This window comes from Tachysurus fulvidraco, chromosome 16, assembly GCF_022655615.1.
Source record: "Tachysurus fulvidraco isolate hzauxx_2018 chromosome 16, HZAU_PFXX_2.0, whole genome shotgun sequence".
Lineage (NCBI taxonomy): Eukaryota > Metazoa > Chordata > Actinopteri > Siluriformes > Bagridae > Tachysurus > Tachysurus fulvidraco.
In genome coordinates this window covers 16,000,087-16,022,321 of record NC_062533.1, presented here as the reverse complement: position 1 = coordinate 16,022,321, position 22,235 = coordinate 16,000,087, and the positions used below count along the sequence as shown (strand labels likewise).

Sequence of the window (22,235 nt, the reverse complement as noted above, 5' to 3'; positions counted from 1 at the left end):
GAGAAAGCATCAGATATGTACAGAGCATTAATATTTAATCTGGCTAAACAGTACAGCTGGGATAAAAAAGAAACACACCATTGCCTGAAAATACTAAATACTTTATTCACACTTAAATGTCACAGTGTGAAATGCAGCAGCATGTTCTTGTTATATAGATTAAAAATAAAAGTGTGAATTGTTGTTAGCTAGCTAGGTTTTGCTGTTTGAATTGTCTATGAAGTGAGCTAGTTAGCTCAGTTTGGAAATAAACAGCTAGCATGCTACTGTAGGTGATGTGTTTTGTAACTTATACATGATGTCTTGAATCTGACATGTTGAAAGGTATATCCATAAAACAATTAAAAAGAAAAACCTTTTTTAATGTTAGCTGTTAGCTTTTGCTGTTTGAATTGTCTATAAAGTGAGTTTGGAGAGAAACAGCTAGCATGCTAGGTAATATGTTTTGTATATCGATGAGTCCTGAAATTGACATCTTAGTTTCATATTTTTGTATGAAAGATTTTCTCTCTCTCATCCTTATTGTTGTGTCATATATTATAGTGTTATTATATACTATAAGTATTATATACTTATAGTGTCATATTTCTATCATATCTCTCACTCTGTTGTTTAGTGTCATATTTTTTGTCATATCTTTTACTATCATTATTGTATAGTGTCATATTTTGTCATCTCTAATTCTGATTGTTGTATAATGTCATAATTTTGTCATATCTCTCATCCTTATTGTTGTATAGTGTTATATTTCTGTCATATCTCTCACTCTGATTGTTGTATAGTGTCTTTTTTTGTCATATCTCTCATCCTTATTGTTGTATAGTGTCATATTTGTGTCATATCTCTCACCCTTATTGTTTTGTAGTGTTATATTTCTGTCATATCTCTCACCCTTATTGTTGTATAGTGTCATATTTTTGTCATACCTCTCACTCTGTTGTGTAGTGTCATATTTTTATCACATCTCTCACCCTTATTGTTGTATAGTGTTATATTTCTGTCATATCTCTCACTCTGTTGTATAGTGTCATATTTCTGTCATATCTCTCACCGTTATTGTTGTATAGTGTAATATTTCTGTCATATCTCTCACTCTGTTGTGTAGTGTCATATTTCTGTCATATCTCTCACTCTGTTGTATAGTGTCATATTTTTGTCATATCTCTTACTCTGATGTTCCATAGTGATATATTTTGTCATATTTCTAACACAGATGTCTGAAAACCTTGTGGTCATCAGTTATCATAAATACATGTAAATTATATCATTTTGTCAAATTATTGTATCACGCAGTGCTTTCTAGCAGCATACCCACACACCCTTATTTACACCCAGGCATCCTGCGCCTGTGTTCTACCATCTGATGTAACATCTGTATAACAGCCAGTGATTCTGGCAGATAGAGACAGACTCATATTAAAGCACCTTCCATAGCAGTGTAAATAGATTCTGATGTAAGACAGTGTTTTATCCTGCCTGATCCATCAATGTCACCACTCACTCCAGACATCTCCTGCGTTTCTATTAGAAACAACGGCTACTGCTGTGAACTTTCACTCCTCCGCTAAACAACAGAGGATTACAAGGACACCTCAAAGACCACTCTCAATCCTTTTCTATTCCCACTCTATTGTTCTTTTCTGCTTTATCTACGTTTAATGTAATGAAGTTAATTACTCCTGCTGCTTTAAAAAAATAGTTTTTTTGTTGGTACACAGCAACAGTGGCAGCAGAGTCGTGTATTCGCGTGTGCCCATGAGAGAATAAGCAAATAAGCCTTATGCAAAAAGGTGAAATAATGGATATCTGCTCCTTCAGAATAATCCCGTTATCACCAAATTTCCCAGCACTGAATTACAGCTCAAATCATCAGAGACCTAGAAAACCAGTAGCGCCAATTAATCTCAAATAGTGCGATGAGCAAATTCCAAAATATATAATTTCTCATAACCAAATGCAAATTAATAAATAGAATTAAATAATTTTTGTTTTTACCAAATGCCATAAATGTAACTATGAATGTAAATACATAAATATAGTTTATAAATAGTTTAAAAACCTCAGCCTTTTGATTTTAAAATTAAGCCTATTCAAATGATCCACCATGAACCCACCCCATCGCTTATACTGTAGAGACACAATGACGAAGATGTGACGTTCGAGTGCTAATCAGACAATTGGATATTTATCCAACAGAACAAACCTAGCACCATGTAGCATCATTATCATAAACAGAGATGAACAGGCTCCTGACGATGAGGCTCCTGTTCATCACATTCATTCAGATGACAGACGACATTAATCTCAGGAGAAGACGCATGTGGATAACGATCGCAGTGATTACCCGTTTTCCATCATAAACTTCTACTCATTGATTATGTGTCACTGATGTTATTTTTCCGTAAATAGAGGTGGACGAGGTATTTACTCCTCCGTCGGTTCAGGATTAAATCAGATTAAGATCATTTCAGAGACAGCAGAATTATCGATGACTACTAAATAAATCAATAAATACATGATATTAAATATATAATATGTTCTACCGTAACTGGATGGGTGGGGCTTTAGCCTGTTAGTCTGTAGTCTATGAAAAAAATGGATATAAATAGAGATAGAATTAATGGTCTAAATTCAAAACGAATTCAAATTATGTTCGTCAGATACGAAACCACGCGCAATACGACATGTTTTTCGACTGTCATGTTTTTCGACTGTCCCTGTCATCTGAAGGAATAAAATAGTTATAATAGAATAAAAAATAGAATAAAAATGCAATAAAAATAGTTACAGTACAAAATAAAAATATAATTATTAGTACAATGAAAGGGAAAAATATATAGAAAATATTTTAAAAAATAGTTTTGGTGGCAGAACAGTATGATTTTTGTGAATAAATTGCAGATGTGTGCAATGCAATATGTAAAATAAATAAATTAATAAATACAATGGATTAAGTAAGTGTTTTCATTTTCAGTTTTATTATGTTAAGGTTAGGTTTGCAGTCTCTCATTAATCTCTGCTCAGTACCCCATAATGACAAACTAAAAACAGAATGATAGAAATTTATGCTAATTCATTCATTCATTCATTCATTTATATTTTCTATATATTTTTCCCATTTGTTTACATATCATTCTGTTTCTATTTTTAACTATAACTTTTTATTGCATTTTTATTATTAGTTTTTTATATTAAAGCTGTTTTTATATCTTCTCTATTGTATTTTATTTTACTCAGGTTTGATATTTCACTTTTTCTTTTTAATAATTTTACAGACATTTCAAGAATTCACTTTATCTTGTGGTACTGGGTGTAGATTTATTTGAACAATAGTAATATATATAAGTAAGATATATATATATATATATATATATATATATATATATATATATATATATATATATATATATATATATATGTATTTTAACTTAATTACATGTAATTTGGAGCAATATATCAGTGTATAGTAGTTGCTTTTCGATAGTGTTCGTATTTTTGTTACTCAGCCAGTGTCCGTGGGTCTGTTTGACCCGCTGTATTTTTGGGTTTTTTATTCAATACAATCAAAAATTTTATGTTAAAATACTCTACAGATGTTTACTTCATCCCAATTACAAGCAATATAAACAGCATATATGGTTAATATTTGCCCTTTAACTTCATTACATCACATTTTTTAATTAAACTAGTTTTTTGTTTGTTTTTTAATAAAATGTAATAAAAAAAGAAAATCAAATTTAATCAAGTTATGAGTGAGAAAAAATCAACAAATTTACAAGGAAGCAAAGTTTTTCAAAACTATTGATGTTTATGAATATGGGTGCCACAGACCCGAACAAAATACAAGGGTTAAGCTTAATGTTCTCCATTTTCACTTTTTACCCTTGACCATAAATTCTAACAAAAAGTTCTTCTGGTTGAGAGGAAATGCTTCAATTCTGGAAAGTTTTCAGTACTACAGACGTCAAGATTTCACCACGTGCAGTTTTTCTCAGGATGCTACACATGTTCTGTGGCAATGTTTGAACTATCAGGTGTCAGATTGCTGTCTGGTAATTGCAGCTGGAGCGGATGGATCCCTCAGGCGAGGACTGACACAACCTTCATTTTTGTCCACCTGCTATATGGAATTTGTTAACATTTTAGTATGCGTCTGTGAGTGTCCGTAATCACCTCTGCGTGTGTTTCTGCATGAATAACATTAGTACACAGAGCTTTTCAGCACATTCAGCATGAGGAGAGGTTTGTTCGCTTATCTTCCTGCTTGAAGGATCATTTACTGCTTCAGCTGGAAATGATGTTTAAATATATTTTGATTTTTTTTTTGCCTTAGTATCCATTATAATGGTGAAGTTTGTATTTTATGTGTAGTTGACCCTACAGGGAAAAAAAATCCTGGACATGGACTTCAGGTTTATGTAAAATAAATATTATTAAATGTGTCATTGCCAGTAAAGGTTATCTCGGTTGAGCTCAGCTGGATCCTTATCATATAGTGTAGCTTTTCCAGTTTACCTCAGTGAGCTTTGCTATTTCTGGATGTGTCATCATATCGGAGGGAGCTGTGAAGACATGCTGGCTTGTACCTCTCACATTTTATGAAAATGGAGGAGAGACAGAAAAAAAGAGAGAGGCAGCTGTCAGGGATGAGACTAAATCAGGGACAACTTTCTAGATTATCTGATGTGTCTGAAAATTAAAACATTAAAAACCTACTACTACTGCTGCTACTACTACTAAAATTCTTACCGCTATTACTTCTTTTGTGATGTCACTGCTACAACTAATACTAACCCTAATACCACTACTACAACTATAATTGTTAGTACTACTAGCTTTACTACATTTGTTAATATTATTGTGACTAGCACTGCTACTACTGTTAATATTATGAATTTAGTTTCATTTTTAAAATATTATTAAGTAGGAAATTAACTATTAAAATATTACAAGAACTAATTTTATTACTACTTTTAATATTATTTTCTGTTTTCAATTTTCACTGTATAAAACTTTTAACAATTGACAGTCTCAAAACAACTTTACAGATACTATTTATGACTATGACTATTTATCTCTATTTCTAACACTACTACTACTAGCACTGCCGCATATGTTACTACTATTTGTACTAGTACTGCTACTAATACTACAATTGTTGCTACTATTACAGTTCTTATTACAACTAATACCACTAATGTTACAATTGTTACTACTGTTACAGTTGTTACTACTACTACTAATATTACCATTGATATAATTGTTAGTACCACCGACGCTACAACTGCTGTTAATACTTATACTACAATTGTTACTATGGTTACAGTTCTTAGTATTAATAGTCCACTACCAATAGTTAATTGTATTACTACTTTTATTACTACTACCACGCATAATATATTTGATACTACTGTTACAGTTGTTAATAATACTACTACTGCTAATAATACAATAATAATAATACAATATGTAATATTATTAATACTAGTACCACTAATATGCTTGTTACCACTGTACTATTGTTACAACTACTACTTCTACTACAACTAATACTACAATTGTTACTAATATTACTAGTACTGCTATTAATACTTATATTGTTGATATTATTAATATTTTTACTACTGTTACAGTTGTACAGTTAGTACAACTAATACCACTGTTACAACTGTAACTACTACTGCCACAATACTACAATTATTGCTATTATTTCTGCATATACTTCAATTTCTATCAGTTATTATTCTCTTACTACAACTACTACTGCTAATATTACCACTGATATATTTGTTAGTACCAGTGATACTACTGCTGCTGTTAATATTAATACTAAAATTGTTGTTACTATTAGGACCACTAATAATGTGCTTGTTACTACTGTTACAGTTGTTACTACAACTACTACTTCTATGACTACTTATAATGCTACTACTATTTCTACTAGTACTGCCACTAATACTAATATTACAATTGTTTATATTACTACAGTTCTTGCTAATATTACAGTTGTTATTCCCAGTATTACCATGTGACAATTATTATTACTAGTGCTACTACAATACTACTCTTGTTAGCACTATTGCTAATAGTAATGCTACTACAACTATAATAATAACAGTAGTACTTTTACTAATGCTATTACTACTACTACTGCTATTACTATCATTAATACAATTGTTACTACTCGCAATTTTTAGTAATACAACTACTAGTAATATAATAATTCATTTGTTACTACTATTTGTACTAGTACTGTTACTGTTGCTAATACTACAATTGCTAATATTACAATTATGAATACTTTTACTGCTACTTCTGTTACTACTGATACTACACTTGTTAATACTGCTAGAGCTTTTAGTACTACTACTATGGTTATATTACAATTGTAGCAGAATAACTGTAATATTTCTTAGTTAAATATTTGTTGTATAATATATACATTGGGTGAAACCATTATATAAGATTTTAATCCGAGGTTAAGGTCTTAATTCATAGAGATCTTAAAGCAAGGGTTACTGTATAATGAAGTGGCGGTTCGTAACTTTAATTAAAATTGAAACAAAGTTCAACAGATTCTTCATTATATCATTGATTGTTGCAGTTCTGACTAGGATGTAAAACGACAACATACACAGTTTGTTAAGTTCTAGGTAAATTAGGCTCCTGGTATTTTTCTTTTTATTCAAATAACATTCACATATAGACACTATACTATGGTGCCCTCTTCTGTGTGTGTGTGTGTGTGTGTGTGTGTGTGTGTGTGTGTGTGTGTGTGTGTGTGTGTGTGTGTTTGACTGCCTTATTATTCATCATGTGTTTGCTTGGGACAAGGAGCCCCGTTCCCCTGTGACTTGTTTCCTTTCCTTGACAGTCCTTGAGTCCTTCTCATGCCTTCCTGCCTTTCCATCCTCTTCACACACTTACTTACCCTAACACACACACACGCACGCACGCACGCACGCACACACACACACACACACACACACACACACACACACACACACACACACACACAGTCTCTGACAGGAGACAACCTTTACTGCAGGTGCAATTATACATAATGAATATAAATGTAATCAAAAGTTTAAATGATTATTAAAAAGGAACTGTATAATAAATAATTAAATAATTTATGACAAATAGATAAAGTAGAGAATTGTAGATGAGAAAGAAATGTTGGATGATAGATAGATAGATAGATAGATAGATAGATAGATAGATAGATAGATAGATAGATAGATAGATAGATAGATAGATAGATGGACGGACGGACAGACGGACGGTTGGATGGATAGATAGACAGACAGACGGATAAATGGATGGATGGTTGGATGGATGGATGGATAGATAGATAGATAGATAGATAGATAGATAGATAGATAGATAGATAGATAGATAGATAGATAGATAGATAGATAGATAGATCTAGTGTGGTCCTGTGCTGTGCGTTTGCGCTGTTATAACCATGTTGTGTGCTTGTTCTTGTTCACAGAGAGCTCCTCCTTACACTGGCACTCGGTCAGGTCTTGTCTCTGCTCATCTGTGGGATTGGACTGACCAGCAAGTACCTGGCCTCCGATTACCATGCCAACACCCCCGTGTTCCAGTGCTTTCTCAACTACATCCTTCTGTTCCTGGTCTACACCACCACACTCGCAGTCAGGCAGGGTAAGAAAGAATGGAGTCTGCTTCTGTTTTTGTTGTATCCATATTGATCATTGAATATCCTTGTCATGTGTCACTCCACAGTGGTGGTTAATATGAAATTCATATAATAGTAGATACTCAGGACTTTAAGAATTTGTAGTATTTCATAAGGATGTTATGTTTTTACCGAGCTTACTAGGTGCCATATTTTCAGCACATTGAAATTCTTTCTTCGTACATTACAACTTTGGAAGTTGGGGTCAGGTTAAAAAAAACATTGATTACTAGGGTCAATATATTCATATAAACGGTTAGATTTTTTTTGTAAATGGTGACATCAAACCCATTCCTGTTCTCTGAGATGTAATTCAGATGTATTTACTTTAATGACAGGATTTATTAAAAAAAAACCAAACCTAAATATATAGAACAGTTCTACAATCTGGTGTCATCCATTGAGTAGTCTGGTTTCTCTTAAGATTTCTTCCTCGTATCATATAAGGGAGGTTTTCCTCCATGTCGTTGCCTCAGGCTTAAAGATAAAATATTTTTAAAAAGATATTATTTTCCTGAGTGTTCCTATTTCTGTAAAGCTAATTTGTGACAATATCCATGGTTAAAAGCACTATACAAATAAAGGTTGTATATTATTGGTGCGTTATAGAGTAAAACCGGAACTAAAATTGTGAATGGGGAACTGAAGAAAAGTCGGACCACGTCGGCCGTCGTCACTCGTTATGTCGCTTTGTAGAAGCCAACATTCTGTTTTCCTATTTAAGCTTAGACAAAAATGTATCAAGAGTAACTCCTCCTAAGGCTTTAGAGCCACATGCAACAAATTCAGATATGTTGTAGACTCTGGTCTGAAGTTTTATGCTATTACTTTTCTAAGCGATCCGAGTTCCGGTACTTCCGGTACCGGGTCTCAAATTGGCCTTTTTTCCCATAGACTCCCATTATTTGGAGGTTTATAATTCGGCAAGCTTTTGAACTCTCTACCCCAAACTTGGCCAGCTCCTTTAGGGTGATACTCTGAACAAAGCTTTAAATTGGTGTACCGACTGGCCTTTCGGTTGTCCCACAGCCTTGACCGCCAAAATATGCAAAATCAAAAAACTTTTTACAACATGGACATGTGACATTTCAAAACACTCAGAACAATGAGGGGAACTTCCTCACAGGTATTCTGATGACGTCAAGTGACGTCACGTAAAAATCAAAAATTAGCACAACATGGACATGTGACGTATCAAAACACTTGCCAATGTGGGGAACTTCCTCAAGCGTAATCGGATGACGTCACATGCTCGTCTCAATTGCCTTCAAATGTTTTGGCACCCTAGCTTTCTGTCCTCTTGCCTCCAAACGTAACACTCATCCTTATGTCCACTCACCTCTAAAAAACACCGACCTTTGCGAATACTTGCTTTGTCAAAGCCAACATCAAAGTTTGTCACGACAGACTTTACAAACCTAGTTTGGATTTGTCACGTTACTGCATTCTATCTAATTTAAAGTGGACATTATCTAAATTCAGAAATTTTCGTAATTCATGTATATGGACATAGCTTTGTTAAAATGATGCTACAAACAACTTTACATGGCAAAAAAGAGGTGCCTCGTGGGAACAAAAATCCAAACCAACTGTTGTAATGGACAGGGATGGAAAGAGGCTAAAGATTTATTTATTTTTTTATTTATTTATTTATTTATTTATTTTATTACAGCAAGTAAATGCTGTAAAATCGAATTGATTTTTTCAGCTCTATTGTGTTAGAAAATCCTTTTTTTTTCATTCCATTTTTTAAAAATGATCGCTGGTTGGTGTTCTATTTTCTCTGACATACCTGTGTTGTGCGCCGCAGAGGGAAACATCAGCCTGTCTCTGTCATCCTTTCAATAATTGATCTGAGAAAATCAAATATCCTCTCAGAAATGAAAAACTGAAAACACGTAGGCTGCGTTTCAAAGACCTGACGCTGTTAAATAAAGCGAGTATTTCTGACGCAACGTCTGTAAAACCTCTCCACTTGTTTTGAACGTTAAAAAAAAAAAGATTCTGACATTCTTGGGTATTGATGTGCTTGAATTGCCTGGGGAAGATGATTGTTTTGAGGATTACTTACTTCTTTTCGAGCGTGATGTACAGAGCGTTCTGAGATCCTTTGATTCAGTTCGATGCATCTTTCAGTGCAGTGTCTTTTAAATTATTGACTGAAGTTAGCAGATGTAGTTGTGACAGACCGGGAAGCGTTCCTGTCACGTCGGAATTACGGCCATTACGAAAGACAGACTCCGACTCAGATTATACTAGGGTTAAACTAGGAAATGAATTGTTGCCTTGGCAACACCAAAACCGATATAATGACGATACCCTTTTTATTGTCGATCAGGTTTATTGTCCGACAGCGAAGTCGACTGATACAAGACTACAAGCTAAAAAATACACAATAAGATTTTTTTTTTCATAAGATCATTACAGTTACCAAATTTAGTGACTGTTTGATTTGAGTGAGGCTTTAAGGATCCGGTCTGATCTTTGATGGGGTTTCTCTAAAAATTGATGAGATAGTCGTCTATAGTATAAGGCTGAGTATAGACTGAGAGCCATTGGACGTCATTTGGTTTGAGGTGATGTTATTATCCATGATGCCGTTTGGGTTTAACTGCAACAAATTTTATTTTATTTTTTCTGTTTTTTCTGACATCCTGTTTTTTTATCGCGCAATAAAAATGAAAGATATTGTATTCGAATGTTTCAAGTCAGCAGGTTTGTTATAGAAGAAGAAGCCATTATTTTGTCACATAAACATTATTCATTCATTCATTCATTTTCTACCGCTTATCCGAACTTCTCGGGTCACGGGGCAAGTTCGCCTCACACCTCCAGGGTTGGGGGTTCGATTCCCGTCTCCGCCTTGTGTGTGTGGAGTTTGCATGTTCTCCCCGTGCCTCGGGGGTTTCCTCCGGGTACTCCGGTTTCCTCCCCCAGTCCAAAGACATGCATGGTAGGTTGATTGGCATCTCTAGTGTGTGAGTGTGTGAGTGAATGAGAGTGTGTGTGTGCCCTGTGATGGGTTGGCACTCCGTCCAGGGTGTATCCTGCCTTGATGCCTGATGACGCCTGGGATAGGCACAGGCTCCCGGTGACCCGAGAAGTCGGATAAGCGTTAGAAAATGAATGAATGAATGAATGAATGAATGAATGAATGAATGAATGAATGAATAATAATAATATTAGGACAGGACGATAAAACCATACAGCGTTATGTCAGTAAAACAACAGCACAATGACGTAGTCACCAACATCACGTTAGATTTTTTGCTAATTCGATGATAAATCCACTTTCATTTCATTTGCTGATTCGAACATGAATTTTTTTCCATCATGATCGTACAAGCGAAAGCTGCCAAACCGCTTTGCTCCCTCCATTTTTCGTTCGTGATTGTGCAACGTTATTTGGTGCTCCAGTAAACATGGCTGCATGCCACCCAAAACTGGACACTCAAAAACTCTGTGTGTGTGTGTGTATGTGTGTGTATGTGTGTCTAGTCAACACACAGCACCTTTGCTTCAGCTCCAGTAGTGAGTGGACGTTCCGCTTGCCTCTCCTCCATTCCTCACATCATGCCTCACGAACTTGTATGACCCCTGGCACCCTGCTCAAATTCGATTTAAACTTAAACTGTGGCACTGCTCAATTGGGGTCAGTAGATAGAGGAGGAATTGTGGAAGAGGAAACTGGCTTTGCTCCATCTTTCCCTTTCTGTCTCTCTCTCTCTCTCTCTCTTTCTCTCTCGTCGTGACTCTTATCAGCAGAAGAGATGAGACGTGGCTCCTCATATTAATGCAGCTGGTCCCTTATTAATTACACTGGGCTAATGCTGATAGGAATGTTTCAGATGAAGGCGTCCGTGTCCGTCTGCGTTATTATGTCTGACTTATATTATGCCAATTAAGAAGCGCTGTGCTCGGCTGATCAGAGGAGATGTTGATGCTTTTAATTAAAGCTTTGAAGACCTTTATTCATGTGGAAGGTCTGATGGTAAATACTGTATATATCAACATGGCAGATTTTTTTTAGCTCGCACTCTGACTGCACTCTGTCTGTTAATGAACGCACGGGACAAGATAGGACTGGACTGTATCATAATATATATGTTACTTAATGTCATATTAGTTAACATTTCAGATCATTTTATTATTATTTACAACATTTTATTATTAAGGGAAAATAAAATCCAAACCCAATGAGAGCGTGTGTGTGCCCTGTGATGGGTTGGCACTCCGTCCAGGGTGTTTCCTGCCTCGATGCCCGATGACGCCTGAGATAGGCACAGGCTTCCCGTGACCCGAGGTAGTTCGGATAAGCGGTAGAAAATGAGTGAATGAATGAATGAATGAATGAAAATCCAAACCCACATGGCCCTGTGTGAAAAAGTGTTTGCCCCCCTGTTGAAACATACAACAGGGAAACAAGGTGAGAGTCATTTTTTAAATACATATTTACAAATGGCGAAAACATGAAACAGTGGTGAACCTTCCGAAGAGTGGCCGGTCGACCAAAATTACCCCAAGAACACAGCGACAACTCATCCAAGATGTCACAAAAGACCCCACAACAACATCCAAAGAACTGCAGGCCTCACTTGCCCTATTTAAGGTCAGTGTTCATGACTCAACCATAAGAAAGAGACTGGGCAAAAATGGCCTGCATGGCAGAGTTCCAAGATGAAAATCGCTGCTGAGCAAAAAGAACATAAAGGCTCGTCTCCGATTTGCCAGAAAACATCTTGATGATCCTCAAGACTTTTGGGAAAATACTCTGTGGACTTATGAGACAAAAGTGTGTCAAATTACATCTGGTGTAAAAGTAACACTGCATTTCAGAAAAAGAACATCGTACCAACATTATAATATGGTGGTGGTAGTGTGATGGTCTGGGGCTGTTTTGCTGCTTCAGGACCTGGAAGACTTGCTGTGATTAATGGAACCATGAATTTTGCTGTCTACAAAAAAATCCTGAAGGACAATATGTGGCCATCTGTTCGCGACCTCAAGCTGAAGGGAACTTGGTTTCTGCAGCAGAGCAATGATCTAAAACACACCAGCAAGTCCACATCTGAACAGAGAAGAAAAACAATATGAAGACTTTTGCAGTGGCCGAGTCAAAATCCTGACCTGAATCCTATTGAGATGCTGAGGCATGACCTTAAAAAGGTGGTTCATGCTCGAAAACCCCCAATGTGGCTGAATTACAACAGTTCTACAAAGACGAGTGGACTAAAATTCCTCAGGTCCATGTAGGTTTGGATTTTCAACCCTTAATATTAAAAAGCTTCATTTAAAAACTGCATGTTGTGTTTATTTTGTGGTATCTGTGACTAATATTTAAATTTGTTTGATGATCTGAAACATTAAAGTGTGACAAACATAAATAAGGAAGGGGGCAAACATTTTTTCACACCACTGTATATCACATCATGTCAAATGTCACATCATGTATATTATACATCATGTTATATATCATGTCATGTAATGCTATAGCACATCTCATACTGTATATTATGTCATTCACTGTAGCATTTGAAGTCACACACACACACACACACACACACACACACACACACACACACACACACACACACACACACACACACACACACACATGACAATCCCCCAATTCTAACCTCAAAGTCAACATGGCTGCTCTAAGCATCAGCATTAAACAAAATCTTTGTCACATCTTTGTCTTTTAACGACTGCACACACAAACTTTATATATATTTGTATTTATATATATAAAAAGAAAAAAATATACAATATGTGCTCAAGTCTGTAGGTTGTTGATCGGGATCGGTGTTCAAGCCCCAGCACAGCCAAGCTGCCATTGTTGGGCCCTTAAGCAAGGCCCTCTCTACTCTATTGGGGATGTATAATGGCTGGCCCTTGCACTGACACTATGACCCCAATGTCTAAAGATGGGCTACATGAAACAAGAATTTCATTGTAAAAATAAAGGCTTCTTCTTGTTTTTACGTCTATTGGTTCTATTATGAAACATTTCACTACATCACACCGTGTATGATTACGTAGGTGGCCATTTCAATTTGAATTGGACACGTTCACTACTTATAATCTATAAGACTGATCGTACAGGTCGATTATACCGTTTTGAGGAAGTGTACATCATTTAGCACAGGTCATTAGCTAGATTGTTGCTAAGAAAATGAAATTGAAATGCACAGATTTGGAGGTCAAAATCTCCAAAATTATGCTCTATAAATCTGGTTGCATATAATATTTAAAAAAAATCTAATTTACAGGTTCGCTCATATCTACACAACGTGCACACTATGTATTGTAATTTGAACAGTTTTTTTTACATCTACTAGCAGTTATCTTACTCCACACCACTAGATGTCCCCATCACCAGAATACTGATCTTCAGGCAGCTGCAGAAAACCATCATTCTCTTATTGAGACACTGTAAAATCAGAACTTACAATTCCTCTTTGTGAAGTTTCCCGGTTCTCTTTCAAGCATACGTTTTGTCTCACTATGGGATACGCCTCTTCCGCATATTCCTCAGAATACGTCACATTACGCCAGCCCCTATTGGCTGGCAGACATATCGCTTGTGTCTGGGGAGTGGCTTCTTACCTCAGTATAAGAAGAGCCACCCAGGGTCATCACGTTATACAAAAACCTCATCTCGCTTCACACCAGAAGTCTTACAGACCTGGAACTGAATCATACGGACTGTCGGCCGCAACGCCGCTGCTCGCCTAATCCTTCAGTGTGCACTTTAGTTTACTGCAGGATCTTTCTCAGTACCAGAATGATGGCTGCAGCAATGCAGACTTCCTTAGCTAGCGAGGGGAATCCTCTGCGCCTATGCTCATGCGGGAACAAGATCTTATGCAGAGACACACACCAGGTGCAGTATGCTCTGCATGTCATGGGCTGAAACATGCCCAAACAGAGATCAATGCTACCGGCTCTTGTGAGCATTGCACGAGTTTTACCATTAAGAACCTTTACCGCAGGCTAGCATGCCAAGCAAGCACCGTCAGGCTTGGACCCCTTCATGTCAGATAGCCCAGTTCAGGCTGTCACCCCAGAGGATTCTATTCCTGTAGAGCTGCCCAGCAGGGCTACTTTATCCTGTTGGTGAACAGCTCAAAGTTTGCACTCCCTTCTCCGAAGTTCCTAGCATGGACGAAGAGGAAGAGGACGTGCCTGATTTTAAAGATGAGGGACAAACATATAATATTCTCCTCTCTGACGAAGAGAAAGATTTTGAGGTCTCCCCCTTCCTTGTTTTAATTTGAGTGCAACTAATAACCGAAAGTGTTATTTCTTAAGCATTTGATACATCAACGGAGAGCCTTCTTAACGGTAAGGTGTTCCTTTCTGCCATATAAGCATGTCACATAGGGTTTGAGGGTAAGCATCCTCTGGTGTGCCGCTTTACGAAGGGTCCGCATCATGCTCTGCTTGTCTCAAAACCGCTATCTCCCTAATGGGATTCAGGAGTGGTACTTGATACTCTCACGGTGGCCCCATTCGAGCCGCTGGACAAAGTTGAGATTAAAGTATTATCATATAAAGCAGCTGTTGGCCTTGACTTCATCGAAGCGTGTGAGTGATATTCATGCACTTCCTGTGCATTCTGAAGGCATGCAGTTTATGCAGGGGGATGTGGGGGTTGTGCTGAAACCAAACCCTGCGTTCATGGTGAAGGTCATTAATTCTATTGTTCCTCTTGAGCTAAGAACATTCTATTTCCCACCTTTCACTTTGCCAGATCAGCAAACGTTGAACGTCCTTATGCCCAGAGTACGCGCTGCGTATTTACTGAAACTGATCAGCTGTTTGTGTCTTGGGCTAAACTGCATTCTGGAAGTCCGATCATAAAACAACGATTAGCGCACTGGATATACGAAGCGATATTTCAGTAAAGGTCTTACAGATCCACCTGCTTTACATGCACACTCAACAAGGAATATCAACTTTGTGGGCTCTCTTTAAATCGGTCACGATACAGGATATTAGCGAGGCGGCGAGTTGGTTTTCACTGCACACCTTTGCAAGACTTTAGAAACTAGATGTTACAGCGCAGACACTAGCACATGCTGTACTGAGTGTGGGGATCTTCTGATCTTGAGTTCTCACTCATCCAGCCCTGGATGTTTGTTGTGAATTGGTTGGCAGGTGAGTTCGAAACAGGCTATCTGGCAATACGGGAGTTAGCAAATCCCTTAGTGAGACACTGAAAAGTTTTTCAAAAAGAACTATAGGGTACTTGCGTAGCACCGCTTCTCTGCTAGCAGTGAGATCTCTCACCGGATTACCTTCCTTGCTGTGTGAAGAGAAGTGCTTATTTTGAATAAGGTGATGACGCTGGGTGGCTCTTCTTATACTGAGGTACAGTAAGAAGCCACTCCCCAGACACAAGCATCATGTCTGCCAGCCAATAGGGGCTGGCGTAATGTGAAAGGGCTTCTGAGGAATACGTAGAAGGGGCGCAGCCCATAGAACCGGGGTTATGCGAGTAACCTATAGATTGCACATCTGAGGCATTTGTTTACTCGTGTTAGTTATTGAGTTTTAATCTTTTGTTCTCTAAGCACTAATGTTTGCTGAACAGTTACTCTGAACTCTTCAACCTTTCATAGTGTCACTGTTGCATTTTTACTTGATTGTTGGTTTCAGATTTATTCCTTCCTTTATGTATGTTTGTGTGCGTGTGTCTATGCTGTTCATTCATTCATTCATTTTCTACCGCTTATCCGAACTTCTCGGGTCACGGGAAGCCTGTGCCTATCTCCCTGGACGGAGTGCCAATCATCACAGGGCACACACACTCTCATTCACTCACGCAATCACACACTACGGACAATGTTCCAGAGATGCCAATCAACCTACCATGCATGTCTTTGGACCGGGGGAGGAAACCGGAGTACCCGGAGGAAACCCCCGAGGCACGGGGAGAACATGCAAACTCCACACACACAAGGCGGCGGCTGGAATTGAACCCCCAACCCTGGAGGTGTGAGGCGAACGTGCTAACCACTAAGCCACCGTGCCTCCTCTTTACCATGTTGAGACACTCGATGTCTTTCACACAATTTCTGTAAACGCTACACCTCACATTTGCTAACTGCGCACACACACCAATTATTAGCACTCATAATTTGGCAACGTATTCGATCAGGATCCGAGTCGGCAGTTTATTGTGTACTATAACAGGAGATGCACCTAATAAATCAGTCTTATTCGTACTTATTCAGTGTGTATATGTTGCCGTTGAGGTTTTAGAATGCACGGTAAACATTCTTCCTGAAAAAAAAGCATGTTATATATCTACAATGCGACACGACAGACATAGGGTGTCGTGTCAGGTTCCCATCTGCCCCTGAGCCGTGTGAGAGAAAGCACACATGGCCAGATTTGCCAATTTCCAACAGGACAATGGTTGACTAGCATATGGTTCTCTCCCCTATTGTTTGAGGAATCAAAAATAAATGTGGCTTTCTGGTGCCAGCTCTCGCCTTACCAATCTGTCAGCGCTGAGCCGTGTACTGCCAGATGGAACTGGTCCAACAGCAAAAAGCGTGTGGCTGTGATTGCAAAAATCACAGAAAAGCTGACAACAGTTGCTGCGAGAAAATGTGTAGAACAATGGAGCGGGTTTTTGCGGGGCAGTTGTCTTCTTGTCCAAATGAGCACAGAATACTGGTTAGGTGATCAATGTGTTAGCACCTGGAGGTTTAAACTCAGTGTACACGATGGGAGTGGTTTCATTTTACTAAGACAGGCACTCTTGGCCAATAAGAGATACATTACAGTACACAGGTTTATTTTTTTCTGGATTAAAAATTAATTAATTAATTAATTTGTAATCCAGGAAAAATGTAATTAATTAATTAATTAATTAAAATGAAAAGAAAATTCCTGGGAAAAACTCTAGGCAGATATGTCTAAATATTATTATTTTGATAGTCTAATTTAATGTTTTGAAATGCATGGAGTTGTTTTATGAATTTAGAATTTGGGTTAAAATACATGTAAAAATGTATTGATTATTTTTAAATAAAATATTTATTTTAGTTATTTACACATCACTCAGACTGACGATTTTGCTCACTTTATCTGCAAAATGTTTGAAATGAAGGCAGAATCAATCAGAACCCCATCTTGTTAGCTGAAACACTTGCATTTTAAATGCATTTTTCTGGCCATGATTGTTTTGGTACTGGATCTGGAAACATTGGGATTGATTTTTATTTGAATAGGAGTCGATTCACAGTGAATCGACTCCCTTTGGAGTGTGAATTACTTGATTGAATCGACCCTTTTATGTGATGTCGATCACTTTATATATAAGAATCAGCTGACAGTATCGGATATTTATGAGATTTGAATCTCTTGAATGAATCGAAAATTTATGGGATGTGAATCACTTTTTGGGATGTGAATCATTTGACTAAATCGACTCTTTATGTGATTTGAATCACTTTTTGGGATGTGAATCTTTGCAAAAGGACGCAGCAAAATCAAGTCATTATAAGTGCAAACAATCGTAAAAAAAAATCTGTAAAATCCCGTTGAGGGACTGTGGAGTGGTTTTGTGTTGTATTTTCACCGTTGAACAGTAGTACTGTACATCGTAGTTCCTACAGCCTTGCATCTTCCTTGGGATAGATTCAGTCAGGATTGTAACAGTAAGTCACTTGCATTCTGTTCATGTGAACCCAATTTGAAAAAATAGCGTGTGATTTATTTTGCGTGAGGTGTACTGTATAAGAACTGAGAACAAAATTCAGCGTCAGAGTGTGAGACAGATACCGAGGTGTCGAGGTGCAGTACAACTGAAGATGTTATACTGCCTTCTGTTAACATGCTGACAGACAGACAGACAGACAGACAGACAGACAGACAGACAGACAATAACCTTCTGTGACTCACGGATGTGACTTGTCTCCTTCAATGCCTAACATGGAGAAAGAAAGAAAGGGAGAAAGAAAGAAAGAAAGAAAGAAAGAAAGAAAGAAAGAAAGAAAGAAAGAAAGGCAGACAGACAGAGAGACAGACAGACAGACAGACAGACAGACAGGAAGAAAGAAAGAAAGAAAGAAAGAAAGAAAGAAAGGCAGACAGACAGGAAAGAAAGAAAGAAAGAAAGAAAGAAAGAAAGAAAGAAAGAAAGAAAGAAAGAAAGAAAGAAAGGCAGACAGACAGAGAGACAGACAGGAAGAAAGAAAGAAAGAAAGAAAGAAAGAAAGAAAGAAAGAAAGAAAGAAAGAAAGAAAGGCAGACAGAGAGACAGACAGGCAGTCAGACAGGAAAGAAAGAAAGAAAGAAAGAAAGAAAGAAAGAAAGAAAGAAAGAAAGAAAGAAAGAAAGAAAGAAAGAAAGGCAGACAGACAGAGAGACAGACAGGCAGTCAGACAGGAAAGAAAGAAAGAAAGAAAGAAAGAAAGAAAGAAAGAAAGAAAGAAAGGCAGACAGACAGGCAGTCAGACAGTAAAGAAAGAAAGAAAGAAAGAAAGAAAGACAGACACGCAGTCAGACAGAAAGAAAGAAAGAAAGAAAGAAAAAGAAAGGCAGACAGACAGACAGACAGAGAGATAGACAGGAAGAAAGAAAGAAAGAAAGAAAGAAAGAAAGAAAGAAAGAAAGAAAGACAGGCAGTCAGACAGACAGACAGGAAGAAGAAAGAAAGATAGAAAGAAAGACAAAGAGACAGACAGTCAGAAAGAAAGAAAGAAAGAAAGAAAGAATGACAGGCGGTCAGACAGACAGACAGGAAGAAGAAAGAAAGAAAGAAAGACAAAGAGAGACAGACAGTCAGAAAGGAAAGAAGAAAGAAAGAAAGGAAGAAAGAGCTTAAATTATGAAGCATCAGCACGAGGCGAAAGCTTCCCTCTCTGATCAACGATAACGCTAACACGGTTGTAGATTAAGCTCCAGTTTGTTGTTGGTCTTCATCGATCGATAACATCAAGCTGTAAACTGTGACCTTACTACTGAAAGATAAACTGCTGAAAAACAAACAAACAAACAAAAACATGCTAAATGAGCTCTGAGTTAGCTCAAATTAAAGCTAGCTCACTTTAAGAACATAGCAAGCTAACGTTGGTGAAAGAATGTTAAAAAAAAAAGAACTTTTTCTCTTCTTGATGACTGAAAATTGCTGAACTGAAATGTAGTAAAACAGAAATACTTATTTAATATAGATTAAGGCTGTATCTAGCGAGTCATCTTCAATGCTAATATCAGGAAGCATTAGCAGTGAGCAAATTCTGACAGGAAGTTTTACATACGATGAGGTAAAAATCCTTCTGTGCTAATCTTCAGTTCACAGCAAATCATTAACTCCACATCTATTGTATGTCCTTCTAACTTTTCTGGGCAAATATTGTATTAATTAAATGAAAATTTTATTTCAGTCAATAGCTAAAGATCCAAAATGTTATCGCTGATCTCATGTTTGTGCTCACATGTAAGTAATGGTGCTGTATGCTTTCAGTATGCTGTAATCCATACAGTCATTTAAAATAAAATAAAAATACGAAAACAAGATCCTTCTGTCAGACTACTTTCTGTTGTCCCTCGCTTTAGCCTCGATTTAATTGCTTTAATTGATTCCTCCTGCATCCAAGGTCGTTTTATTATTCATTCATCTAGCTGATGCTTTTATCCCGAGTGTCTCATGCTCTGGTGAATGTCTGCGCTTTGTTTTGATCAAGGCCGTCTCCGCTGACGTAGCAGGGCTTTTAGTTCAGGTTTGAGTAACGAGACACGAGTATGATTATCTGTCATGTTTTGTCCTGCAGTTTCATCTCTAGCATTCTGGAAAGTCTGGTGAAGTAAACGCCTGATCAACGTTGTTGTTGTTGTTGTTGTTTTTTGTTGTTGTTGTTGTTGATCTTTCAGCTGCTTCCTGTTTGATTGTTCTTTAGGCTGTGAACACTACAGCTCATCTGATCATATCACCAGGAAGGATATATCTCTTCTCTTCTCTTTTCTTTACTTCTCTTTCTGTAATTTCTCTTCTCTTTTCTCCTCATGTCTCTTCATCTCGTCTCGTTTCTCCTATCCTCTCGTCTCCTTCAGCTTCTCTTCTCTTTTCTCCTCGTCTCTCCTCTCATCGCCTAGTCTCGTCTCGTCTCTCTTCTCATCTCCTTTCTTCTTTCTTCTCTTCTCTTTCTACAATTTGTTTTCTCTCCTCTTGTTTTCTCTTGTTTTCTCTTCTTTTCTCTTCTCTTCTCTTCTCTTCTCTCTCTGTAATTTCTCTTCAATCTCTTCTCTTCTCTTCTCTTCTCTTTTCTCCTCGTCTCTCCTCTACTCGCCTAGTCTCGTCTCAAGTCAAGTCAAGTCACTTTTATTGTCACATTGTCTTTATTGTCTCGTCTCTCTTCTCATCTCCTTTCTTCTTTCTTCTCTTTCTACAATTTCTTTTTTCTTCTCTTCTCTTTTTACTCTTTTTCTCTTCTCTTCTCTTCTCTTTCTGTAACTTCTCTTCTCTTTTCTTTCTGTAATTTCTCTTTTCTTCTCTTTTCTCTTTTCTCCTCGTCTCTCCTCTCCTTGCCTAGTCTCGTCTCGTCTCTCTTCTCATCTCCTTTCTTCTTTCTTCTCTTCTCTTTCTACAATTTATGTTTTCTTCTCTTCTCTTTTTTCTCTTCTTCTCTTCTTTTCTCTCTCTGTAATTTCTCTTCAATCTCTTCTCTTCTCTTTTCTCCTCGTCTTTCCTCTACTCGTCTAGTCTCGTCTCAAGTCAAGTCAAGTCTCTTTTATTGTCACATTGTCTTTATTGTCTCGTCTCTCTTCTCATCTCCTTTCTTCTTTCTTCTCTTTCTACAATTTCTTTTTTCTTCTCTTCTCTTTTTACTCTTTTTATTCTTTTTCTCTCTCTTCTCTTGTCTTTTCTTTCTGTAATTTCTCTTTTCTTTTCTTCTCTTCTCCTCTTTTCTCTTCTCCTTTTTCTTTTCTTTTCTTTTTCTCCTCATAGTAGAGGAATAAAGTGTAGTAAAGGAGTGCTCGTAATCATTTTTCTGCATGTAGATTTTCAAAACCGAAAGCACTCGTTTCATCCACTTTACTGTTTTTTTATTATTATTGTCGTTTTAATTAGATACTGAGACTCTAGTTTAAAGAATATTTAGATGCACATAGAGGCAAAGCACACGCACAGAAATGTGATTAATATCAGCAAAGCATTTCACTCTTGAACAGAATCCTTTCTCTAGTATCTCCGTGAAACAGGAAATAGGAAATTTGTTTAAAAATCATTGCTTCAGACTGATTTAGTTGGACGAATGAGATATTATGGGATATTAATAATGATCATATCTTGTGCTGGTTTGTGTTGCAGTACATTTTCTCTGGTTTTTTTTTCTTTTTCATATTTTTTTTTTTGTGAATTTCTGTGTGGGTTGTTGTAGCGTTGCTGCTTTACAGCTTTGGGGTCGGAGCTCGATCCAGAGCTGAGGTTATTCTTTGTGTGGAGTCTGATATGTTTACTCGGTCTTTGTGTGGGTTTTTTAAAATACTGTTATTTTCTTACAGCTCGGTC

The 22,235-nt window shown here is 37.1% G+C and overlaps 1 protein-coding gene across 1 annotated transcript in view; it reads left to right on the top strand.

Moving 5' to 3' along the window:
* Positions 1-22,235, top strand: part of slc35f1 (solute carrier family 35 member F1) — a 133,135-nt gene that overhangs the window by 46,634 nt on the left and 64,266 nt on the right. The window contains exon 2 of the mRNA XM_047801910.1: positions 7,496-7,671. Coding sequence (XP_047657866.1) covers positions 7,496-7,671 — 176 coding nt within the window. The remainder of the gene's footprint in view (positions 1-7,495; positions 7,672-22,235) is intronic.